This window comes from Guyanagaster necrorhizus (genome assembly GCF_019112545.1).
Source record: "Guyanagaster necrorhizus MCA 3950 unplaced genomic scaffold BT62scaffold_7, whole genome shotgun sequence".
In the NCBI taxonomy this organism is placed as follows: Eukaryota; Fungi; Basidiomycota; class Agaricomycetes; order Agaricales; family Physalacriaceae; genus Guyanagaster; species Guyanagaster necrorhizus.
The window spans coordinates 870,490-892,524 of NW_025064886.1; the positions used below are offsets into that span (position 1 = coordinate 870,490).

At 47.3% G+C, this 22,035-nt stretch overlaps 9 protein-coding genes across 9 annotated transcripts; 3 read left to right on the top strand and 6 right to left on the bottom strand.

The window, feature by feature from the left end:
* Nucleotides 1-379: 379 nt before the first annotated feature.
* BT62DRAFT_992657 (uncharacterized protein) lies at nt 380-1,732 on the bottom strand (the record flags this gene model as incomplete). Its single annotated transcript, XM_043190356.1, has 5 exons — nt 380-535; nt 587-911; nt 1,011-1,281; nt 1,309-1,576; nt 1,629-1,732. 5 exons carry the CDS (start codon nt 1,730-1,732, stop codon nt 448-450), a joined length of 1,056 nt encoding a protein of 351 aa, XP_043042143.1. The 3' UTR covers nt 380-447.
* A 1,792-nt stretch (nt 1,733-3,524) lies between these two features.
* On the top strand, nt 3,525-4,554 carry BT62DRAFT_929731 (uncharacterized protein). The gene is made up of 3 exons (XM_043185785.1): nt 3,525-3,666; nt 3,715-4,424; nt 4,471-4,554. Exons 1-3 carry the CDS (start codon nt 3,545-3,547, stop codon nt 4,479-4,481), a joined length of 843 nt encoding a protein of 280 aa, XP_043042144.1. The 5' UTR covers nt 3,525-3,544; the 3' UTR covers nt 4,482-4,554.
* Nucleotides 4,555-4,711: 157 nt separating this feature from the next.
* Nucleotides 4,712-7,020, bottom strand: BT62DRAFT_979592 (cytochrome P450; the record flags this gene model as incomplete). The annotated part of the gene is made up of 14 exons (XM_043189453.1): nt 4,712-4,889; nt 4,946-4,993; nt 5,043-5,147; nt 5,201-5,367; nt 5,417-5,615; nt 5,667-5,733; nt 5,782-6,011; nt 6,076-6,133; nt 6,186-6,291; nt 6,352-6,449; nt 6,505-6,640; nt 6,694-6,753; nt 6,807-6,844; nt 6,903-7,020. 14 exons carry the CDS (start codon nt 7,018-7,020, stop codon nt 4,712-4,714), a joined length of 1,608 nt encoding a protein of 535 aa, XP_043042145.1.
* A 944-nt stretch (nt 7,021-7,964) lies between these two features.
* BT62DRAFT_929734 (uncharacterized protein) lies at nt 7,965-9,227 on the bottom strand. The gene is made up of 5 exons (XM_043185786.1): nt 8,895-9,227; nt 8,671-8,824; nt 8,485-8,620; nt 8,182-8,431; nt 7,965-8,130 (listed from the first exon to the last, which is right to left on the bottom strand). The coding sequence occupies exons 1-4, from the start codon at nt 9,114-9,116 to the stop codon at nt 8,221-8,223; spliced, it is 723 nt and encodes a 240-aa protein (XP_043042146.1). The 5' UTR covers nt 9,117-9,227; the 3' UTR covers nt 7,965-8,130; nt 8,182-8,220.
* A 111-nt stretch (nt 9,228-9,338) lies between these two features.
* On the bottom strand, nt 9,339-9,957 carry BT62DRAFT_929736 (uncharacterized protein). Its single transcript, XM_043185787.1, has 3 exons — nt 9,580-9,957; nt 9,499-9,524; nt 9,339-9,396 (listed from the first exon to the last, which is right to left on the bottom strand). The coding sequence occupies exons 1-3, from the start codon at nt 9,733-9,735 to the stop codon at nt 9,345-9,347; spliced, it is 234 nt and encodes a 77-aa protein (XP_043042147.1). The 5' UTR covers nt 9,736-9,957; the 3' UTR covers nt 9,339-9,344.
* A 226-nt stretch (nt 9,958-10,183) lies between these two features.
* On the bottom strand, nt 10,184-12,480 carry BT62DRAFT_929738 (kinase-like protein). The gene is made up of 2 exons (XM_043185788.1): nt 11,858-12,480; nt 10,184-11,796 (listed from the first exon to the last, which is right to left on the bottom strand). The coding sequence occupies exons 1-2, from the start codon at nt 12,444-12,446 to the stop codon at nt 10,307-10,309; spliced, it is 2,079 nt and encodes a 692-aa protein (XP_043042148.1). The 5' UTR covers nt 12,447-12,480; the 3' UTR covers nt 10,184-10,306.
* A 1,267-nt stretch (nt 12,481-13,747) lies between these two features.
* Nucleotides 13,748-14,683, top strand: BT62DRAFT_918221 (uncharacterized protein; the record flags this gene model as incomplete). The annotated part of the gene is made up of 2 exons (XM_043184077.1): nt 13,748-14,377; nt 14,432-14,683. 2 exons carry the CDS (start codon nt 13,748-13,750, stop codon nt 14,681-14,683), a joined length of 882 nt encoding a protein of 293 aa, XP_043042149.1.
* Nucleotides 14,684-14,948: 265 nt separating this feature from the next.
* BT62DRAFT_719558 (uncharacterized protein) lies at nt 14,949-17,711 on the top strand. The gene is made up of 16 exons (XM_043182004.1): nt 14,949-14,983; nt 15,047-15,344; nt 15,394-15,458; nt 15,515-15,544; nt 15,598-15,810; nt 15,857-15,942; nt 15,996-16,101; nt 16,154-16,559; nt 16,612-16,652; nt 16,748-16,814; nt 16,873-16,933; nt 16,991-17,067; nt 17,121-17,224; nt 17,282-17,318; nt 17,374-17,395; nt 17,452-17,711. Exons 2-16 carry the CDS (start codon nt 15,276-15,278, stop codon nt 17,667-17,669), a joined length of 1,602 nt encoding a protein of 533 aa, XP_043042150.1. The 5' UTR covers nt 14,949-14,983; nt 15,047-15,275; the 3' UTR covers nt 17,670-17,711.
* Nucleotides 17,614-19,877, bottom strand: BT62DRAFT_929742 (bifunctional 6-phosphofructo-2-kinase/fructose-2,6-bisphosphate 2-phosphatase). Its single transcript, XM_043185789.1, has 9 exons — nt 19,520-19,877; nt 19,281-19,463; nt 19,163-19,230; nt 18,996-19,112; nt 18,921-18,944; nt 18,780-18,863; nt 18,570-18,725; nt 18,185-18,518; nt 17,614-18,127 (listed from the first exon to the last, which is right to left on the bottom strand). Exons 1-9 carry the CDS (start codon nt 19,743-19,745, stop codon nt 17,754-17,756), a joined length of 1,566 nt encoding a protein of 521 aa, XP_043042151.1. The 5' UTR covers nt 19,746-19,877; the 3' UTR covers nt 17,614-17,753.
* Nucleotides 19,878-22,035: the final 2,158 nt, after the last annotated feature.

The following is a 22,035-nucleotide window of genomic DNA, read 5'->3' on the forward strand; positions in this document are numbered from 1 at the left end:
AGGTAATACCAACCTTCATCATCCTGGTATTCGACCGACTCACATCCGACCCATTTTCGGCAACCAAGGTCGAGGCAGTCAACATAGACTCCGAGCGAGCTGGCTCCGGTCGCTGAATATCGGCGGGCCTGTTAGGAAGAAGAGATCGCTGATCCAGAGGTGATGTCGGGATGTTGTTGGGTCTGTCAGGCACCAACCGTGTTTCCGACATCAAGGGCTGACGATGTGCCTGTAACGTTGGATAGTGCACTTCGACATCATTAGTACCTCTTGCAAAAGCGTGGTCATTTCTCGCAGTCGAAACAGCATTTATAGCGTTCGTAGATGAGTAAGCCCAATCGAATTGGGACTGGACCATGTATCCGCTTTGCAATCGCATCCAGAGTGTCTTATTCCGACGAAGGAGTAACTGATGTCATATCAATCAAGCCGCCTTAAAAAGTTTCTCTATAGACTGAAACTTACCCAGATGGCGACCAGAAGAGAAATGAAGACAACTAAAGCCACTACGATTGCAGCAGCGCCTGCTTTTAGACTGCCATAAAATTAAGCGAAGAATTTTTGATGCATGGATTGATAGACTCACGAAGATTGTGGAGGAGTATCCGAAGAGCCTGAAGGTGAAGTGGAGGATGAGGCCGTGGAGCTCGGTACCCTTGACGTATCTATAGTTACGGTGGTATTATCGGTAAAAGATAGCGCGTAATCAATTTGTAACAGCCCTCCTTCGGCGCTGTTAACCAACGACAACATATGATCTCCAGCCCCCAAGTTATCTGCTTGAAACAATAATACACTGGTTTCATAGGTGTCTCTCTCTGCAGAAAAAGGTGGGGAGACCATGTCGTCAATTCGAACGGTATAGTTCCTATTCTGGGGACCTGAAGTACCGAAAACGGATACAGCATCACCTGGGAGGCATTATCAGTTGCCGAGACGTATATGCATAATTCTATGCACCCTGGGAGGACGATATTGAATCATCGTATTTAGAAACAAGGCAGGCTTACTGAGAAAGTGTAATTGACTGATGCCCCAGCTTGAGACGTGGAGCTGTAGCTCGATAAATCGAAGAGCATAAAGTAGAGGGGAGATGACGAACTGCCCAGTTCCGTTATTGAATTGTGAGATATTGCTCAGTGGAATTGACCATGCGTCTGGCGGATGCCAGAGAAACGTGGATTCAGTATCATCGTTCATTTCAGCCGACGGTTCTTGTAATTCTCCGCTACCCACTGTTGACCACCAACGAATCTGTTGGTATACGTGGAGCTCAAGAATCTGTGAATAACGAGAAAGTTTACGCACACAGTCGATGTCAACCGATGCATCCATGTTCTTTACTGTGATAGTATGCTGGGCTTGCTGTAGACCAGTGGCATTAAACAAGACCGCCTGATATTCCCCGGGATCAGGAGCGGTTGCGTTTAGTACCTCCGATATTTCATCTAAGTCTACTGTATAAGACCCGCGAACACTTCTTCTGGCGCCAAGTATCGTTATGCCAGTACCGTTGAAAGTGAATAAGGCTTGAGCGCCTGCATTCCACGTGTATGTATATGATTCTCTCCAATATCTACATAGAACTTTTGAGTAAACGATTAGTAGAGAGGATGGGTTTGACGTACTTTCCCAGTTCAATATCATCCGCGTTTCCTTGGGCCCAGTCTCCAGCAGGGCTATAGATAATGAGTGGACTCGAATCGTCTATGGTAGTGTTGAGGATGAACATCAGGACACGAGCGAATTCGTAAAAGAGTGCAATAAAAAGCGAATGAACAGGGAAAAAAAGAGAACCTTCTGCGACGGTGAGCTAAAACAACAAAACGACATTCATAGGAACATCATCCCAGCAAACATTTCGGTAACGATCAGTTGGTGACTGATGGATATGTATGTTCGCTGAACATAGTTTTCATGTCTCGTCATAGTCAACAAATCTGCCTAGCGACAGCCGCTGGTATCGGCACCAAGCATGCCTTCTTCAACGGCGAGACGAGAACTTGTTTTTCTTGCTACTTAGGCACCATCCATCTTATAGTCGTGGCAATGACTGAGAGCAAGTTCGTTGGTGGCAGTAAGGAAGAAGCAATCACGGTTCCTGGGCCGGTAGCAAGGTGTGGCGGGAGATCATCAATTTTTGTTCAACTAAATTCACTATTGAAGGTGACACATTCTACCTTCAGAGCAGGATCCTCAGATCAGACGCTGTTAGCGACCCACACCAATGACATATTTAAATAACTTACTACAACCGCCGTTAGTCACTGCGCAAACACGGATTTCGTTTCATTGCCTCCTATAGGACTTGCTTTTCGCTGGAAATTTTGGAAGTCGTATTATTCAGATCTCTACATTCAACTCAGGATGTCTTTTCCACCATCTTTGGATCACGCAAATATATATTACCTTGCGTTTCCGAACGCTGAAAATTCTAGTGTATTAGTTTTTATATAATGGAGACTGGCCAGACTGTTCTCATTGCCCACGATCCTTTATATTATCTTTGCGACTAACTCGGAGTTCAGAAATATTCGCAGCCTTGGAGAGTTAGTTCCTGCTACATCTGGCAGGATTTGCCTCTTCTGGATCACCATCACCATCGGTACGGGGCCCTGGCTAGTAGTTTTGGGGACAAGAAGATGGTCTAGAGTGCCAAGCTGCAAGCAGGCGCAAGGATCCATGGTAAAATGGGCCGGTACTTCTGTAATATCACTATTATCACTAGTGCGCGAGACGCCGCTGGACATTCCTTGTTCCGAATTACTACCTTGAGATCGTTCTCCGTCGACAGCATCTAACCAAACATAAACTCGGAGAATGGATAACACAGGCGACCTCGAGTCAGTCTCGACATAAAAATGGCTGCGGTAAGTACTGATAGACATTCGTTGCACGCGACAATCTTAGGTGAAGCGTCGTGATAATCGCCAGCCTTCTTTGGCACCGATAAGAACTTCAACCTACATCAGAAATGAGTAGAACTTATTAGGAAAGGGAGTGTTGGGATAGCAATCCCGAGCGAGTACGAGAAAGTACCCCAAGACACTACGTCAATCAGCGGCAGCTGACTTGGACCGTGATCGGGACTTATATAGTATTTCGTAGAAAGCTCTCGAAGTAGTACAAAATGTATTTAAGTACGATGTCTCTCTCTCGAGAGGCTAATCTAATCCTCTGTACTGTACTGTACTCTATACTTTCAACAAGGAGCATTACGAATCTCATACTGCGATTTTGATGATTACGAAGGCCGTACAGCACAGGGAACTAGTATTATAGTAGTGACTTTGCTTAATGAGTCACCGTACGACAGAGCATTCGCGACTTGTTCTGTAGCCGCCACTTCCCGATGAAAGCACTGCGGCCTCGGTTACTTACTCGAGCAAACGATACTCTGTACCCTGATCAAGCCTAATTTCTTTGCTCTCAAGGATGGACCTTAAGAGGTTCGATTCGGCGGGTACATGGAAATCGGCAACCGGCCCGGGTAGGCATGTGCACGTAAATCAATATCGGGTCTGCTTCTCTAACCACTCCTTCGATGCATACCAACCTTCCTTTGCTACCACTCGAACTCGAATGGGAAATATTCGAGCTCACTGCACGCGTTTATCCCGCAGAAGCTCCCGGGCTCCTGCTGATCGCACGACGGGTACATTCCTGGTACGATATTTCCTGGAATCGTTCTTGTATGCAGCTTATCTCTTCCAGGATTGAACCAATACTGTACGAAATCGTGGTTCTGGGCGGTGAATCACCCATGATGGACCGCGGTTCCCATTGCAAATTCTTGCAGATGGTCGACTCCAAGCCAACCGAATTCTTTGGGCGCGTCGTAAAGCGGCTCTGTTTGACGTACCATGCTCATAACGAATCAGCGATGCATCTGCTTCACCAGTGTACAGGAATGATCTCGTTGGCTTGCTGGAGCCCTACTATTGTGTCTCCCAGCTCCTTAGATTCCATCGCAAGCCTCAGATTTCTTCGTCATTTATCTATCCCAGTCACCTATTTCATGGATATCCCCATCTCCAATGACCCGACATGCAACTGGCACTGTCGTCTAACACATCTGGAAATCATCATCCCAGCTGTTCAACTGCATCACTTGCAGCTTGCAATGGCAGAACGCTTGCTAGCTCTACCTTCACTCACTCACCTCGGCTTTCTGGATTTTCCGAATAGCCTGGAGTATCATTTCATTCCACGATTCCTTGAGGAACACACTTCCTTGGAAGTCGTGTATCTCCTTTTGTATTATTTCGACGAGCGGCCCGGGCAGGATCACCCGTGGGGAGATGATGATCGTGTCGTCGCTTTGGTGAGATCTAGATGTAAATACGATTCAATTGCCCATTGGGAGTCGGGGGCATTATGGAAGACAGCGACTGAAGCTGTCAGCCGTCGAAGGGCCATGATAAGTGAGCAATCCTTGGGTCTGCTGTGCAGTGCTGACGCTTCTCGTAGCTACACATTGAATGGCATCCCTCTGTACAATTTGCTAGTTGCTTAACATTGCAGATATATGGATGATGATTTGTTTAATCACGGCATTGCTGGGAACTTTGTCGAACCCAAACTACTCGGCGCCTTGCAGTCTGGCCTACTCAAATGTGCGACGTCATTTCTCTGACGCCGGAGCTATCGCCTATCCAATAGCCCTGCGTGTTTTGTATGGGGATAAGAAAACGTCATCGTTTGCATAAAGTCAGTCATCTCTCTGTGCCAGCTTAATCTTCAGAGGCAGCTGTGATCCTTTCTCAACCTGCCCTTCAATTGTCGGAGTCATGACACCACAGGCTTCCCGGCGAATACCCTGCACTTCTGCAAACGAGAACTCGAAATTGCTCAGAAGCTCGATCATAAAGGCATGGAGCTCCATCACACTACCGAACGAAGGTCAGATGACATCAATATATATCCGTAAGCTCAAGTAACGTACGCGAAACGCCAACCAATGCATGAGCGAGAGCCGCTGGCAAAGGTGAACCTAGCTGAAGGGTCAAGTTTCTACAAATCCCCACGAATTGGCGCCGTACAGATTGGCATAGACGCCCAAAGCAGTCTTGGTCTTCGGAGATGCATTACGCAACCAACGGTCAGGATCGAAAACGCCCGCATCGTCTCCAAATATGTCTTTATTCCTAGACGGTAATATTCAAGCCCAATTTGCACGTGAAGGGAATCTGGTACTTGCCTGTTATACGCGGCTACAGACGCGTCGATATGCAGTCCCTTTGGTATTGGCAGCTCATGTAGGACCTTTCCTGATGTAGTAGTGATAGGCATACTCAAAGGCAGTACATCGTCTTTTGCAGCAACCCGGTAAATATTATAGGCTATGGGATGGAAGCGAAGGGTTTCCTTTGCCCAACATCAGCTGGAGGAAAACATCAAAGCCGAATTCACGGACCTTGACCACGGCAGACAAGTACGGCATTGAGTCAAAGTCCGAGGGTGAGAACTGTGTATCCCCTCTATCATGGATCACCCGTTCAGTCGCACGTATTTCTCTGCGTAGTCTTTCTTGCATTTCCGGCTGCTTGCACATTTCAAAGAGTACGAAGCACAGCGTATTCGACGTTGTCTCATGACCTGCAAGGATGATGATGCTTTTGTGATGCGTCAGGAGCAGTTTAAAGCACCAGTATCAGATGACAGACTTCATTTGACCGAGCAGTTCCCTCTCTTCCAGCTGTGTCTTGGCATTCTCAGATGCATTCGCTTTGACTACGAAATACTCAGATTTTGACGCGTCAAATGAATTTCAGGGCTTACCTAGGAGACTCATAACATCTCTGCGGCCCTTCCCCTCCAGGAGAGCATTGAACTTTTCGTCAACGAGCTCCTTGGCAACCGCAGTAGACAGCCTGTTAACCAGGAGCGCATGATCCAGACGGCCCGAGGGGAATTTTTTCATGAGGAAAGGGATTATCTTTGAGGGGAGATGGTCCATGACTGACAGAAAAAGAATAGCGCGGTTCGTCATTACACCAAAGAGATCAAAGCTGGTGCAGCTGTGTTAGTTCTACCTCGCAAAGGAATGTCGAGACGTGCAATAGGTTATAATACGCCTTCGCAAGGACGTTGTCAGAGTCGTCCAAGGCACCGAACTCGTAATCGAAAGCGGCTACCAAGGCTTGATCAGTATATTCTTGCTCATGCGAACAAAGCAGACAAACCTTGACCGATGGCATCAAGGGTGGCACGAGAAATCCAGGAAGAGACGTCTAAGACAGTCGACTGGTCAGGGCTTACTTCTATGCTGTCTTTCCATCGCTGGGCCATCTACAAACGTCACTCAAGTTAGCTATAAATCCCCAGGGAATCAGTATTACCCCGACTTGCCTTCTCCGCACACGCAAAGAACGTTGGGAAGAACGACTTCGACTCTGGACCACCAAAACCAGGGAGCATTACTTTTCGGTGACGTTTGTGGTCATCGCCTAAAAGAAGACTGTCAGCCATCGCAGTGGACCAGTTGTACTATCAAATACTCGCCGTCGACATTAGTAATTCCTGGTCCGAAGGTCAGGCGCGATATCTGTACCCGACTTTGAGGTTTGGGGAATCTATAGCTCGCAGTATGATATATGTATTGAAGGGCCTTAGGATCCGAAATGAGGAGACGGTCTTCCTAAACGACACGGTCAAAGTGAGTGTCACTTCATTTGAAGGGGTCTTCCTTACACCCAAAGGTGCACGGATCCTGATAACATCCCCATACATTTGCTGCCACTTGAAGTCGATCTTGTGGTTCAATGAGTAAGATACGAACCCGTCGATGGCTAGGGAGACTATACCTCTCCGGCTTGTGCTTGGAAAAGCTCAGGCAAGTTTCCTGGTTCAGAACGTCTAAGAATTGTGCGCCACTAAGAAAACGGAAATAAATAACCTACCGTACAAGAAAGATTTCGACTCTGGCCCCGGGATATGAGAAATCGAGATTCGAGTCCATCGTTTATAGAAAGAGTAAGTAACTGCCAGGCAGACGACGAGGAAGAAAACAGTCAACATGGCCCTGTAAATCGATTAGTACAAAATCCAGAAACGCGTCTTTAAAAAGGTATCCTGGGATCCGTTGCATCACGCATGGAAGCAAGTAGCATAAGACAATATGTGTTGTACTTTCCAAGAGAAATTGTTTCGTGGGAATAGCGGCGAGCGGCTGCTATCGCGTTTACCGTAGACAGTAAAAGATGCATGATATGTTGTCCTTGTGGTGAGTCAAATGATCTAACACTCGTATGTATACGGATGTCTCTCTCAGCACAAGAAGCAATCTAGCATTTTGACTGTCGTCGGAGTAGTTAGCGATGTAGGGGAGGAAATCAAGAAGCTTGACGGGGCCGCCGGGTGCGATAGAGGTCGGTGACAGCTTGGAGCAAAATCTAGGCAAGTAGTATTCAAACCATAAGGTGAGCCTATAAGTACTAGGAACATTAGTCGGCTCTTTCGAACCTTATATCATACATTTGTTGGACTCAAACCTTGCGCGCTTTTCGTAGCCACATCGCTGCGACAGCACCACCTTGATGAAAAAAGATGATATTGGCCAGTATGATAGTTGTCAGTGAACACTGAAAGATGGAGGCCAACATTGAGTTTGCAGGTTGACAACAAGACAAGTTCCAGAAATCTAGCGTGCAGTTATCCATTCCAAACTGGAGACCTTCTGCAAACCAAAGAGAAGATGAGCAGCGCCCTCAAGTGTTGACAATATTGGTGGCCTTCAGGGTTCATGCCTGGGAAACACCGGTTCAATCAGGCGGATTCGGCTTTTTCCTGCCACGGGAGATCGCACTTTTCCTTCAAGCCGATAGCGAGACCGGCTGAGGAGGATATATCAATGACATTGAGAAGGCATCGACACTCGTTCTGACCAACACGAATAAAACGCACATGTTACCTTTTGTCTCAAATAATACAACAGACTAAAGTGAATGGCAGCGGAAAGAAAGGGTGACTGTACCATGGTTTAGCTTTTATTCCCCACAGAAGACGCTGTACTGATAGCGCTTATCAATGAAGTCATGAACCTAACAGCTCCTTAGCTCCCTTTGTTTTGGCCACAGAAAAGACTAACTATCCAAAAGAAATACTGCAATACAAAACATTTCGATGACCCTATGACGTACAAGATTAAAATAAGGTATAGATGATTTAGTCTTCACGGACCGAAATGAAGCTGAAAACTCGCGCTAAATATTCTTCTCATCACGAGTCGACGTCAGCAGCTGCCCGATAGTCTTCCATCTCCTGGTCAAGCTGCTTGAGAGACTTTGAGACTGCCTGTTTCTTCAGCCGTCGTGGACCCTTCTTCAAGCGTCGTCGAGGCCCAGCGGCTGGTGTTGGTAGTCCCGCTGCTATAGACGCCGCTGCCGCCACCTGTCTTGGCAGAGCATGATTCTGAACAGGGCTCTTAACACTTGATGGAAAGTCGCATCAGACACAATTCAATATACCACAGAAGGGGCATACCCATTAGCAACAGTAGGCACATTGCCATTCACAATGGGCTTGGGCCCAGCAATTCTATCGAACAGTGAAGGGGTAGTTGAAGTCATCGAAGCTGGTGACATATCGTCCGATATAATTTCAATCTTGATTGGACGTCCTGGTGTACTATCAGATATCATGCACTGAGAAACGGAGACGGTAATTTACGTCCATCCACAAATTTCCCGTCGTATTTTGATCGAGCTATAGCAGCGTCACCAAGTTTTTGAAAGGATATTATTGCCATCCCTTTGGATTTCCCTTGGGAGTTGTATACGACGAAGGAATCCTTCAATGGCCCCACAGTCTTCCTGAACAATTCCTGTAATCATTCACGTCGAAAGAAGGACCTACATTAAGATGGATGGTTTAAAACGACACGGTGCACTTACCTCTACCTCTTTCTCACTCACATCCACAGGCAATCTGCTAAGTAAAATTTTGCTACCAGCATGGTTCGCTGCCTGTTTTCCCTTCCCAATGGAAGCATTTACGCCCGACGACCCTGCGACTCGCCATGCTGGAGGGACATGACCCGCACTATTTCCGAGGACCTGTTGCTTTGGGCTGTGAAGGGCGTTGTAACGAGTGTGGGACGACTGCCGATAGGACATTGTAAGGTGCAAGGTAGGCGCGTCCCTTCGAGCGTTACTACTTGGTTGCCGCTAACGTTGTAGCCACACAAGAACAAATAAATTTGCCTTTCAAAGTTTTCAGCGAGCACTGGCAACGATCGCTATTGATCCTGATTTGTTGAAGAAAGGAGCAACTAGTAATTCTGAGTGCTCCGTCGAGCAGAATTCTCACGCACACAGTACCTTTGCGTTCGTAATTCCAAAAAATCAAAAAGCTAGTACAAGAGGAAGGCGAATCTTCAGCTCGCCGCCATCTGTTGGTCTGTTATCTTGTATACTGGAATCGTTTGAATGCTGAGCTTTTTCAGTGAGTACAACGGGAATTCGGCCTCTGTTATTCTTATTCAAGAGTTTTCTCCAGATCCGGCATGGTACATTAATTGAGAAGTACAGATCGACTTTGCTATTGTTTCTTTGCCTTTTATTCTCAGTTACACTATAGCAACCCAATGGGAATCAGGGATATGTCTTTGACGCTGCGAGTCTGTAACTTTGCAAGAGGTGCATCAGCTGGCCCGCTGAAAACGAGGCGGATGAGGAAAGAGAGTGCATATAGCAGTTCTTGTGGAGGATGCCGCAAATATTCGCTACTGGTCATACACAGATGCTGTTGGAGGATATCCGTATGTTATACCCTTATCTTACCTTTCGATCGTCTCCTTTTTACTTATCATATATACATTACTCCTGTCCTTACCCGATCACCTATATAGACTGGCCGTAGATATCCGGATACCTCAGTCGTTTCACCTACGCTGTGCCCGACTGAGATTCTAACTCATATTCTTCTGTTAATAGATGCAATTATTAAGTATTTCACTCATCATCTACAATTCAAATTTATAACCCCCAGCTATTTTGGAGTGCTAAGTAGAAGGGAATACACCATCACATTTCATTAGTTGAGTCGTAAAATTATTGACAACGGCCGACAGTTAGATGAGGTGGAGAATTATTAATTGAAACCTGAGATCATACATGAGATGAATGAGTCGACATGGTGATACTGATTTACCGTCAAAAGTAATTTACAGTATTCTGAAATTCCGCGTGTTACACATAGTTACAAAGGAGAGAAGTTGCATTCTAGGTATTGACGAGAGATGAAACGTGCGGCAGACGTTCATGTTACGCAAAGATTTATGCTACAACAAGGGAATGGACCGATATCAAGAAGCTCCAGAAGAAGTGAATAATTTACCAGGTAAAAACCAATAACGCGGTGAACGAATGTAAGTAGTGCGTGAGCAAGCTTGCCGTTCGAGAACTGCAGGAGTTTCAGGGAGAGCTAAACCCGGCCAGTTCTCCATAAGTGGCGAAGGGGTGAGTTGTCCGAACGTAAATGTCGTGAAAGGGTCAGGAAGAGGAGCATCTGTAAAATTGGAATCATGGGTATGTTGGGGTGAGTGGGAGATGGAAGGTGGTAGGGGGGAAGGGGAACGTGACGGGCAGCGAGACCGCGGAAAAAGGTCAAGGAATCTGGTTTTGGTTTTCTCGCCGAGAAGTTTGATGCTCTTCGGCGGGAGGGAGAAAGGAGGCGTTATGTCCTGGTCTGTAGAACCACCCAATGACGGGGAATGCTGGATGTGCACTAATGGGTGTGTATGAATGCTCGGCGAAACACAGTCTGAACGTCCCTCTGTTGCGATCTCGAAGAAACTCCTCGTTGAGGAGTACCTCGAATTGGGAGATATATCCGTCCCGGAATACACTGAGGGCGAAGACATGGCCTTATCGTCACACGAGAACGAGTCCAAAATCACAGATTCTGGCATCTGGGATAATTTAGAAGGCGATGCAGCGCTGGCAAGAAAGAATGATGAATCGTAAGGATCGTACTCAACCGCAGTCTGCATGACGGACGACGCAGTCGTGAATGACTTCATGCTCGGACTGGGGTCGGTATAGTGTTGTGGGCGACAGAAGTTGGTGTCAATGGTGAGTGGCACTCTCCGGTGAGATATATCATGAATCTGAGCCCTGCCCCCAAAGCTGTGGTCGACGCTATTCGGAGTTTTTGGAAAGGAACACGCGGAACCGGAGTTACAAGGAGATAAAAGGGAGCGGGACGATGCTGGAGTACATGGTCTGACAAACAAAGACCTCATGTCGACGCTGTCCATCTCCCACATAGCTTGGCAGGCAGGGTCTTGTGTCCAAGACTGGCCGTAATTGGACTCAGCTGTCGTGGACGGGCTGGCAAAAATGATGTCGGAGTCGGTATCTGAGCTCCAGTGAGATTTTAGTTCTGCGTGGTGAGAGTTGACGGGTAGTAGTTCCTTCGACGAGTCTGTGTCGATATCCATGTCGGCTTCCCAAGGACAACGAGCCATACTGCTCTCAAAGATAGCACCGTCCGAATAGAACGACGATATGTCCTCAACGAGCTGGCGCAGCTCCGTCAACGTCAGTCGCTCCCGCCAATCGATATCAAGCATCCGAATTAAGACGCTGTTTATCTCTTGCGAGATGGGAAGCACTGTAGGCAGGAACCCTTGGGGGTCGCGGAGGTACGCCTGAAAAGTAGGATCTGACGCTGTCGCAGACTTCCATGGATTTCGGCCCGTAGCCAAATTCAGCAAGATGATACCCAACGACCAGATATCATTGGCCATGGGCGAGTAGGTCCCAGAAAGGGCAAATTCACCGCCCTGGCATTCTGTGAACCACAAACAACTTATCAGTGACAGTACAATGGCCTGATAAAAGATGAAACACACCAGGACTCATGTGGTACACGCTCCCTGTCCGAAACTCTGCGCTAACCTTGTCCGTCGTAGCGAGACCAAAGTCTGTGATGGCTATCCGAAGGCCATCGTCAAAGCAAAGCACGTTCTCGGGCTTCAGATCACGGTGGTAGATGCCAAGAGAATGACAATATTCCACGGCGTCGAGCAGCTGAAGAAAAACATGCTTTATGAGATGGTCGCGCCCCAAATAGCGACAGTTGTTGCGAATCTGGGAAAAGAGGTCATGGTCGGGAGCGTAGTCCATAATGATGTAGGTGTGTTTGTTGTCCTCGACAACACGATGCAGAGAGATGACGTTAGGATGAGCGCTGGCGATTTGGTGAAGGGCGATTTCTCGGATATGGAGTTGTCGCTGGCGGGATGAATGAATGTTTGAGTGCATGAGACATTTCACGGCGTAAGATTTTGGGGAAGAGGTAAAGGTATCCTCTGCGCGGTAGACGACACCATAACCTCCAACTCCAAGGACCTCGACGAGTTCTAATGTGCCTTCATCAATAATGGTACCCAGGGCTGGGTGGTTGGAGGAGGAAACAGAAGGCGTAGTCTTGGAAGGCATAGGAGTCGTTGAAGTCTGGAAACAGAAGGATGCGCGGTCAGCTCCTAGTGCATAACGAACTGAGAGTCCCGTTATATAAAGGAGGAAAACAGCGAACTTTGGTCAAACGTGACATACACTCCTTTGGAGCGTGGAGGACATGAGGTGTTGTGGCGATTACTTACCCGACGCGCGGTCAGAGGCAGGCGATGTGATGGTTGTGAAGCTTCACGTCGAAACCTGTCGCAAATGTTTCTCGCGGGCGCGGACGACGGTGAGGAAGGGGGGAAGGGAGAGACCTGACAGGTCGGTGTGCTGCATATGAGCTATGCTGAATGAATATATTGCTGCCAAGTCGGAGGGATGTGATCGTTTTTATATAGATCCAAATAAGTCCTGCGGAAGTACCAGGAATAGACGAAAAAGTGAATCAAGCCCCACATCTGGCGATCATCGCAGTGATCACGGAGCAAAAGCACGGAAAGTCGGTAATGAGGTACCGAAACGACGTGCATGTCCAAGCAAGAGGACAAATACGGATCATGGTACGAACGTGCAGTGGTAGTAATTTGCACGATGAACCAAGGACTAGGTTTTAGACGTGCCGGAGTCGGGGTACAGGGGTTTGACTGGTCATTAAGACGCACTGAAAACGACTGGAGTCGGCTGAAGAGCACGAGTTATTCTCGTACACGTGCCAATATAGGGTGACAAGCAAGCTTTACGACGGTGTCCCAGTCCATGAGGCAGTATAACATCATACACCTTCTTGAACAGCGCAAAGTCCGAACCAAGAGGAGTATCAAAGTCCTAGTGCTGACCATGACAGCTCCCTCCCGAGGTATCAAATTTAAAGTGTCAATTAAGTGACTGTCTTAGGGGCAAGGCATCTAAATATCACAGGCGGTCAGTATAATTCACACGTATAGCAGAGCAAGGCCTACAAATTGGAGAAAAAATAAAGTCTATCTCTCCTTTATTGTTCTAACAATCTCACCTAGTGCCATTTCAACAACACCGCAAGGCCATTGTCCCGGACCAACAATACGTCTATTCATGATGGCCAATGGCCATGTCCTAAAAAGGCGATTACAAATCTTTTGTCACGTGATAGGACCGCGTCTCCGACGCGTCTGCATTGTTGCAGTCTGCTTGTCAGCCACGTGGCTGTTCCTTAAATCGAACTGAGATTCAACTTTCTTTCTTGTCTTCGTTAACCATCGTCAGCGATATCCTCCTTGCTCATTGACCTTCACAGCGTTGTCTCTTTTCCTCCTTCACGTCACGTACGATAGTCTCCTACCTCCTCTGAGTCAATAGCAATGGCTACTCGCTCCTTCACTATCTTCCAGGACGTCCCATCATCACCAAAGACCTTGACCTTGAAGGCCACAACCTCGGTTCTCTCATCCATGACTACGACGAACGTTGATAAAGTCGGCACACTCCCCAGTCTTGCTACAGAGGCAGACAAGGAAAATCTTGACCCGTTGACTGGCGAGCGAGTTAATGCCAATTCTAAAGGCACCGCCAAGAAACGCAAGAATAATACATCGTCTTCCAAGGCCCTTGCCTCCATCGAAACGAAAAAGCTCAAGGAAGACCAAGGATCTCAGTTGAAGAAGCGCAAGTCGTCGGCTTCGTCAGCTGTAAAGAAGGGGAGGGGAGGAAAAAGAGCTCCCAGCTCAACTCGTAAGACGAGCAAGAAGCTTCACGCAGCTCCTTGCTTGCCTTCGGTCGAGGAAGAGTCCACCGAGAATGTTGTCCCAGAGGGTAGCGATATTGCTCTAGCACTGCCTCTGACGCGGGCGGAGATTGATGCGAAGTGCTATGAGCTCACAGTCAAGCCTCTGGCAGATGTCACCCAGGCTTTTGAGCAGGCGCCGGGTGCTGAAGAGTGGTTCGCAGATGTTCCTGAAGACGACCTTGAGTCTAAGCTTCAGTTCGTTAAGGTGCGTCTTCTGCTCCATGCTTCTCATTACTGGATCCAACCTTTTGTTGTGCAGGAGACATCTCAGGAACCCGAACTACGCGACTTTTTCACTCCCGTTCATTTGGGCTATGCCAGCGCTGGTTCTAGCCGTTCTGCCTCCACTATCAGTTCTCAGGAACCGAAAGTGTTCACCACTCCCGATCGCAAACAAATTTATCATACTTTCACATTCGCATCTCCCTCGCCTGTGTGCCCTGCTAAAATCACCAGATCAACATCTGTTCCGCGGCTCATCATTTCGAGTCCCGCGAAGACAGAATCATAATTGTCTCGTCTTTCACATGGTCAACTTATCATTTATATCCATCTACAAGCATCATACGCGTACATTTTTGCTATCGATCAACATAATTGTATTGCATCATGCATTTCCATCTGCCATCCTCATATTCTCATTCATCGCACATACATTGGCTTATATCATTATCTATCATCTTCATTTTATCGTACTGCATCGTTCTGCTTTGTTCTCCACATTTCTGTAGATTCAAAATCATACTCTTCCTATATTCTCGTGTTAGAGCGATGTTGAAGTGCTGGAAGCAATCAATTAAGGCATCGATTGGTGTGTTTACTCTAGCTGTCTTCAATTATCTGTGTCCTCACTGTTTGACTGGCCTTTGTGTAGAACCTTCATAAAATTTGCCGGTATTAAGATATGATGGCCTCGACTTGAGATCATCAAAGTTACTTCTAGAAGCCGACTGCCGGGGCGAATCTCGGCTACTACTTATCTATGTATCAACATGAAGAACTGAAGGAGCATATGCGCCCCAGATAGCGAATATAATACATGGCAAGACGATGCCAAGGCTCTTGCTTCCCTCTTATCGTCGAACTGCAGAGGTTTAGACGCGATGAGTATTCTCAAGAGACTCGAAATCCCTCACGAGCCGGGGTTGTCGAATCGCGAGCTGTTTCTAAACGTGAGTGGCACTGCCATGGGAAGACTAGGGACCTCATCCTTGAACATAGAATGAGGATCTATCGCCCGTCCCTCCGGAGAAACGGACATGGAAAAGCATCAACTTTGTCGCATTGTGGGTCCCAGTGTGCGCCTTTTCCGCCCGATCGTATAATGACGAAGTCTCGACAGCTGGATTGCGGATAGTTTCAACATCAACACGTACGTTGTTCCTTCTTTACTTTACTTCAGAACCAAAGTGATGTCAGATATAGATGGATGATCGTTTCGTCGATGGTGCAGAGCAAGCTGTCGTGGTGGCAAGCGTGGATCTGCGTTTGGATCGGTTATAGTGTCGTCGCGCCATTTATCGTATTGAATGCTAGGCCTGGTGCAAAATTTCATGTTACATTCCCTGTCGTCGCGCGTACGAGCTTTGGACTTTATGGAAGCTTGTGGTGCACATTTAATCGTGGTGCTATGGCTTGGTACGTCCATAGTCTGAACCTCGTCAATGTGCCTGATTTGTCCTAGTATATGGTACGGGGTACAAGCAAGCATTGGCGGCACCTGCGTTCTGGTCATGTTAAGGGCGATGTGGCCGAGCGTTAACAATATACGTTAGTGTTGAACCCTTTGTTAAAAACTTATTATGACGTTCCTCCGGGTCTAGCGAACCATCTCCCTGCTTCGTCCGGAACGACGACTAGAGACTTCATGTGTTTCTTCTTGTTCTGGCTCATATCCTTGCCAGCTATCTGGTTCCCTATCCACCAAATGTGTGACCCGGCTTTTTCCTGCGGTGCTTCTTGACTAACAATAAACTTACAGACGACACCTCTTTACACTCAAGGCCATCGTTGCTCCAACAGCAGGAATCACATTCTTCATTTGGTGCATAGTGAAAGCCAAGGGTATCGGGCCCATCATGTCCCAACCGTCCCAAATTCAAGGGTCTGAGTTGGCCTGGGAGATGGTTATAAGCCTCATGTCGTGCATCAGCAACATGGCCACGCTCGTCACAAACGCGCCTGACTTTGCTTCGCGCGCACATAGTCCATCAGCAGCATTGCTGCCGCAACTGGTTTCAGTGCCGTTGACATTTTCGCTGGTTAGCTTTGTAGGCATTGTCGTAAGTTCTTCGTCACAGACGATATTCGGGGAGGCAATCTGGTCACCTATCGATCTTCTCGGGCGTTTCCTGGACGATTCTCCATCAAGTGCGACACGATTTGGTGTATATAATTGCTTGCTATCGGAGGAATATGTTTATTTATTTCCTATCGAAGGTTTGGTTTATTTCGGCGTCATTTATCATTGCACAGGTAGGGCTTTTCAGATGACTAAGTTCCACTGAAAATTGAGATCTTGACAGCTCGGGTACGTTCATGAATAATTCTATCTTCAATTCTAGCACGTTCGTAGAACCAATATCTCCGCAAACTCCGTAAGTGCGGGCTGCGATCTTACCGCGCTCTTTCCGCGATATATTGTGCGTTCAGTATTTTCTCTTCAATTTATATCGAGGGTTCATCTCTAGGACCTTGTAGAACATCCGGAGAGGAGGCTATGTAGCTGCCCTTGTCGGGATTTGTATGCTCCCGTGGAATCGTAGGTCTCATGCGAACACGTCATCTGACTGTGTCCTGACCAACACACCCCTTTCAGTCCTCAAAGATAGTAATAGTTTCACTTCGTACCTTTCGGCATACTCGGTCTTTCTAAGCTCGATAGCGGGTGTAATGGTGCGTTTCCTTCTTCTCTCTCATCCGTACTCTGATCGAAATGTGTGGGTCAGATCACAGAATACTACGTAGTTCGAAAAGGGCACTATCGTGTCTCGGACCTGTACCATTCAGGCAAGGACGGGTGGTATTATTATACGTTCGGGATTAACTTGCGGTAAATTGTGAATCTTTTGTATAAAGGTGAGATTTAAATCAGGCGATTTCGATGCAGTGCCTATACCGCTTATATTGGAGGAATTTTGATCAATGTATGTCTGTCGATCAATTCTCTCCAGAGTACTCACGATACGAATATTTGTATAGGTCGTGGGATTCGCTGGAGCAGGTAAGTCGTCTCGGTAATTGCATAATAATTGTATTGACGATTGATTTGGTCCTCAGCGGGAAGAAATGTGCCTATTGCGGCCACGAGGATATACGACATGTCCTTCTTCACAGGTTTCGGTGTCTCCTCTTTAATTTACTGGGGTCTCAATTACGCTTTCCCTGTTCCCGGCGCGGCTTCATCGTTCAACGAAGTGGATAGTTCTGAAGAAGACAACGACCGCCCAGAATGTTTCACCCAGGACAGGATCGATGAGATTAAGGACTATCTATAATGCATAAGCTTACTGTACCTCTTGTCGGATATTTCTATCTAGTCTGTGCCCAACCTACACCTATGAACAAATGCCAAAGTCAAATTATACACAATCTGTGACGATAGGCAGGCCATCAAGACTCCCGGAATCTGGAACCGCTTTTCGTTTCCCCTTCGTATCCTCGGCATAATTTTCGTAAAAGTTGTTCTCGTTGTCACCGTCGCTACCAGCATATTCCGTGTCTTCACCACCATGTCTTCCGGGTCCGTCCCAGAAATGGAATGCCGTACTGTGAACGCCATAGGAGGCCGGGACAACCTCGAGTAGATCGCCTCTTGCAATCTCAATTGCAGGGATTTCTGACGCCGGAAGGCCGATTAGGTAGGCAAGTAGACAGCGAATGACAGAGGCATGTCCAATGATAAGAAGATCCTCTCGCTCACGCTCCAACTCGATAAGAATCGGCTCCAGTCGTACTAGAAAAAGTACGATGAGTATATTTACGCGTTCCCATGGCAATCGCTGGTACACACCACTAAGGTCATGATAACTCTCTGCCCTAGGAGCCCGAAACGCATAGGGATCTTTGACAAAGCGCTCCCAATCTTGTGGGTAATACTTTCGAGCTTGGTCGGGCGACAGGCCGTCCCAAATACCAGGGTTTATCTCGGACATTTGCGGCTTTTCGATGACCTTTACATTTAGCGCAGGTGCATATATGGATGACGACTTCGTAGTGTTGTGACCAGGAGCTGGCTCTGCAGGTGTACCTGGTATTCTTTCGACAGTCTGAGAATGAGTCAACTGAAGGTTATTTAGGAATGGCCAGGCAGTGTGATGGGCTCGGCGCCTCGTCGACGTCCAGATCTGCGAATTTCACAATTGGGATCTGGAGCGATTAAGTAGATAGGAGCGTACCACAAGCCTAGAAGAGTTTGGGTCAAGGCCACGCTGTTCAAGTGATTTTGCCCGGCGTTTTAAGACGAACTCTTTGAGTTTCTCGGCGTATTCCCAACCAGCTGGGGATAAATCCGAATCTGCCTTGTAGGAATGTTCAATTAAAGATTGCCCGGACTGGAGATGAAAAGGTTACACAGGTATAGATACAGAAAACAAAATTGAGCGCACCCGAGCAAAGTAGATCGTCCTATATCTGTTGTGTATATTCATGAGGAAGAAGACGATACGAGATTGAAGATAGCCCTTAATATTCTAGACGGCCACCACAATTAAACCTCGGCAAGGGCCCATAGACAAGGTCATGCTCACGTTGACCATTATCTTTTCTCCAACCTAGCAGCGTATATAAGATGCGAACAGCGAAATCGATCATTCAAGGCTCACGTTGAGAATTCGTATGTACGGCCATGTTGTCTCTTCCACAGGCTCATAATGTTTCTCGTGGTCATTAATCCGCGTATAGTAGTCTTTCACAGCCTTGTCCTGGTCCCATCCACGATACTGATTCATAATAAGGGTCCACAGGTAACCGGCCGAACAGTAGAACGCACGTCTGGCGAAGAAATCTTTACACTTCGAATATTGTTCTCAATGATCTCCTTGTTATCACACAGAGATTCTACACCAATTCCTTTAGCATATATCCAAGGTAGAACAAAAACTGCTCACCAAGAATAACGACATGAATTCCAGCTTTATTGAATTTCTCGGCCAACGCCTGTCTAGCAGCCCGGCTCCCGTTGTTCGCATCGTAGATCACGACCTGTCCAGTCTCGAAGAAATCCCATATAAGTTTTTCGCAGCCATCGGAGACCTTCTTGCGAAGCGCGATGGTCTCAGGGCTCTTTTCGCCTACAAGACATAGTACCATGAAATCACGATTTCAAGTGCATGCTGAGGGACGTTACCCAGTGTAAAGTAATCCGGCGGAAGCTTCTGAGCACCGCCCAAAGTTTTCCTTCGATAGTCTCCTAGTGATACGACCTGTGTCTTTACTCCCATCCATCGCAGATATCGTTCCAGAGCCCGAGATATATGCGTCTTGCCTCGTGCTGGTAAGCCGACGGTGATGACCAGGATCTTTCCGGCATGAAAGAGAAGACCAGAGGCGGTGGTATACAAAGGCGCTGCCATTCTTCAGCGTCCTGCTCGTGGATATGCTAGATAATGAAAAGAGAGAGATGAAGCATGTACAAGTGGGGCCCTGACATAAGCAGAAATTAGGGGCGCGTCACGGAGCCTCTTTGTCGTATGACCGCTAGAGAGACCTCAACGGCACACGAACGTTCTATCTTTGCATGAAAAGGTGTGTAAATTCTTGGTAAATTCCCGGTAAACGCAATAATATTCTAGGCCATCACAAGTGCAATAAGAGACGGTATGCGCAAGAACTGACGACATAAAAATCCCGCAGACTTGGTGAACAAACGGCGACCTGACAAGCGGTATTATCCATGCGAGCTCTTTGTTGCTACTTTTCTTGTATCAAGAAATTACGCCTTTCAGGCCTTTACTAGGAAGAAACTCGGGACCCCGGCAAGTAGCACATAGCTTGCTGGGGCAAAGCGGAAATCTAATCCTCGAAATGGACTGTTTTACCTCGATGCCTAAAAGGCAGTTACATATAATGTTCCCGAACTTTGTGCATGGTGACAGATAGCCCCCGAAGCTTCTGCAATGAAAATTTTAGCGAATTTTTAGTCAGAGACAAGTCCAGACAATGCATTGTATACAAAACAAACTGGCGTCCCGTTAGGTCTATGAAGAGTTGGGGATGTGTATGTCATCAATTTGCTGGGGGCCGACCCCAAATGAAAAAGACCAATGGAGAAAGGACCTTCAGTGAATGGCCGCGACTCTATATTCATGATGAAGTCGGGAATCCCCTGAATCAGCACCCGGTTCCAGGTAAATCACTCGCGGCCCCAACGCTGTTGGGAACAGAAAAGACGCACTTGGTGCGCAGAATGGATTCCTACAAAAAATTTCCCTAGTCCTCTGGCAAGTGCATGTCTAGCCCGAGGGCTCTGATTACAAGACAAGTCCTTGCCGATATGCCCGTGACGGTCACTGTGCGCGGTGGACACGGACCGAAAACCGGAAGCTTTTCTTTTCGACTAACCTGTACGACAATACAAGATATGCTACTAGAGGTATATTGTTCACATTCTATATGCCTTCGGTCAGTTCAACGTATACTTCTTTAGGTTCTTACTTCGGGCTGATTACTGCCCTGGGTCCTGGGCCCTGTAATTTACCATGTATGTCGAACTTTTCCTCCGGGTTTCTAGTATTGGAGAAAGGGCGCAGTGCGACATAAGGCTTTTCTATCTGCACTTCCGCTTTCTCTAGCTAACCCGCTATCCCACCTCCTTTGAATGTTCGACATTCATCAGACATCCTTTCACGTCATTTTAGACAACATTGACTAAAAGCAATCCTTGCTATGAAACCCGCACTTGTTTCAACGATGTAACCATCAAACCCTTACCATGTGCGCCCCTCCTTCACGCTGCTTCAGGTATATCGTCTCGGTTCGAGGCAGGCTAATTGAGGTGTGAATGAGCTGTCCAACTTACCCAATGATAGGACCTTGAAACCCCGCGTTCGGACGGGATGATGTCCCTTGGAAGCTATGCAACGTCTCATATTCATAGCTGGACATCCTTCTTGTGGGAGTCTTATAACGAGCGACTGTGTTCTTCCGAGTTTATGTGTGAGTCACAAGAGGTAGCCTTGAATCAGAGGCGGGGCTGGAACATGTTCACCGAACCTAAAGGCTGATTTGCCAGGCGCTCCGAGGGGCCCGGACTGACGAGCCTGGGCATAAAACCACTCAGAGCCTTCTGGTCGCTCTTCCGCTTGGCGTAATGTTCCTCTACCCTGTGGACGATCGTCTCCAAGACACGGCAAATGAACGCGCTTTCGAGGTTCCACCGTGGCATCCGTTTCTAATGACGAGTCGTCCATGATACAATTGCCAATCACACGACAATCCCGGTCCTCATGTTCTCGATGACCCTCCCTGGTACCTCGTATCTACCCTTCTGTTCTCATCAAGGAATTATTTCCTCTTTATTTATGCTTGCACTCCATGGTCGCTCTTCAAGTCGGGCTTTGAATACGTGAGCTGCCATTTAAAAGGATGCGGTCTCACAGAGCTTAGCCAAACGGTTCTGCTCGCTGTTAATTGCAACTGCTCCTGGAGAGATTTGTGTATGTACACAAGCTGTCTGTACGATCTGACACCTGACCTGATGCAATCGTGACTAGCGGTGGCAGGCTACTTCGACCTGTGGGCCTTCTCAGTTCAATTATTACTGGACATCTTTCGATAGAAGTGAGTGTTGGCTGTACGGATATGTTCCTCTGCTTAATATTTAACAATACAGAAATATGTGCCATAGACAGCTACTATTCCAAC